This window comes from Oppia nitens, unplaced genomic scaffold (assembly GCF_028296485.1).
Source record: "Oppia nitens isolate AA-2021 unplaced genomic scaffold, nextdenovo-longstitch-racon4-pilon3 scaffold26_pilon_pilon_pilon, whole genome shotgun sequence".
In the NCBI taxonomy this organism is placed as follows: Eukaryota; Metazoa; Arthropoda; class Arachnida; order Sarcoptiformes; family Oppiidae; genus Oppia; species Oppia nitens.
This window is the reverse complement of record NW_026533206.1, coordinates 860,001-861,595: the sequence shown is the minus strand read 5'-3', so window position 1 is coordinate 861,595 and position 1,595 is coordinate 860,001. Positions and strand designations below refer to the sequence as shown.

The 1,595-nt window shown below is 17.1% G+C and overlaps 1 protein-coding gene across 2 annotated transcripts in view; it reads left to right on the top strand.

Annotated features, from left to right (window-relative positions):
* Nucleotides 1-553: 553 nt before the first annotated feature.
* LOC128954278 (rap guanine nucleotide exchange factor 4-like) overlaps nt 554-1,595 on the top strand; it is a 33,613-nt gene continuing 32,571 nt past the window's right edge. For both annotated transcript variants that reach the window (XM_054299854.1, XM_054299853.1), the window contains exon 1: nt 554-588. In XM_054299854.1, coding sequence (XP_054155829.1) covers nt 554-588 — 35 coding nt within the window. The remainder of the gene's footprint in view (nt 589-1,595) is intronic.

Sequence of the window (1,595 nt, the reverse complement as noted above, 5' to 3'; positions counted from 1 at the left end):
TTGGCAATGCAATTTGTTGATAAATATTTTTATACATAATAAAACTAAACTAACTAAACTAACTAACTATAAATAAATAAATAAAAATAATAAAAATTTTATTTTTCAATAATTAAATTACATTTTCATAGTTTATTATTTATTTATTTATTTATTTATTTGTTTGTTTGTTTGGTTGCATTTTCATTGCATAAATCAATGGCAATCTAATTAATAAATAAATAAAATCAGAAAAATTTTATTTTATATATTTTTTAATAATAATATTATTTAGTTTAGTTAATATTAATAATAAAATATTTAGCAATAATAATAATAATTTTATTTGAATTAATTAAATAGAAATAAATTCAATTCAATTACTAGTATTTAATTAATAATATTGTAATAATAATAATAATAATAATAATAATAATAATACAATACATAAACTATTTGACCAAAAAAACAGTATTATATAAGTTTATATTGAATTTGTATTTAATTGAACACTAAATAATAATAATAATAATAATAATAATAATAATAATAAAACGTTAAGCAAATCAATGCTATGTTATCGCAATGGATTAAATGCTTGGATAAAAGGTATATATATATAATAATAATAATACTTTATATATATATATATAATATCTATAATATAATAATCTTATATATATAATCCTATAATCCCATTTTCATTTAGTCTACCAATAAATAAATAATCTATCACTCAAATTGCATGGATATGTTTTTTGTGTGTATGTGTGTGTATGTGTGTGTATGTGTGTGTATGTGTGTGTATGTGTGTGTATGTGTGTGTATGTGTGTGTATGTGTGTGTATGTGTGTGTATGTGTGTGTATGTGTGTGTATGTGTGTGTATGTGTGTGTGTATGTGTGTGTATGTGTGTGTATGTGTGTGTATGTGTGTGTATGTGTGTGTATGTGTGTGTATGTGTGTGTATGTGTGTGTATGTGTGTGTATGTGTGTGTATGTGTGTGTATGTGTGTGTATGTGTGTGTATGTGTGTGTGTGTAGATAATAATTGCTATTATATTATTACTGTATTAGTAATTGCTTTTTATTGTAATAATAATAATAATAGTATTATTATATTATATTATATTTTTTGTTGTTTTTTTGTTGTTGTTGTTTACTATATTATATTTCTTAATGTTAAACCATTTTTTAATAAATATTATTATAAGTATATTATATATATATATATATATATATATTTTAAAAAATATTATAAATTGTTTTGAAAAAACATGTTTTATAACATATAAATAGTATATTATTTTCTTACACAACAAAAATCAATAMTTTCTAAAATTTTWTAAAAAATATTTATTAATATATATTTATTACAATTTTTTAAATAAATAATATTTTCGATATGTTTGTAATATATTTWTTTAAAAAAATATTTTGAAAATAACAATATATTTTTGCAAATATAATACAATATWTATATAARCAATAGATTGCAAAATTGAAATTGCGAAATAAATGTTAAATATTTATTTATTTTTAAAAATATATTATTAAAATAATCAAAAATAAAATATATCATTGTATGATAATATATATATATATATATATATATA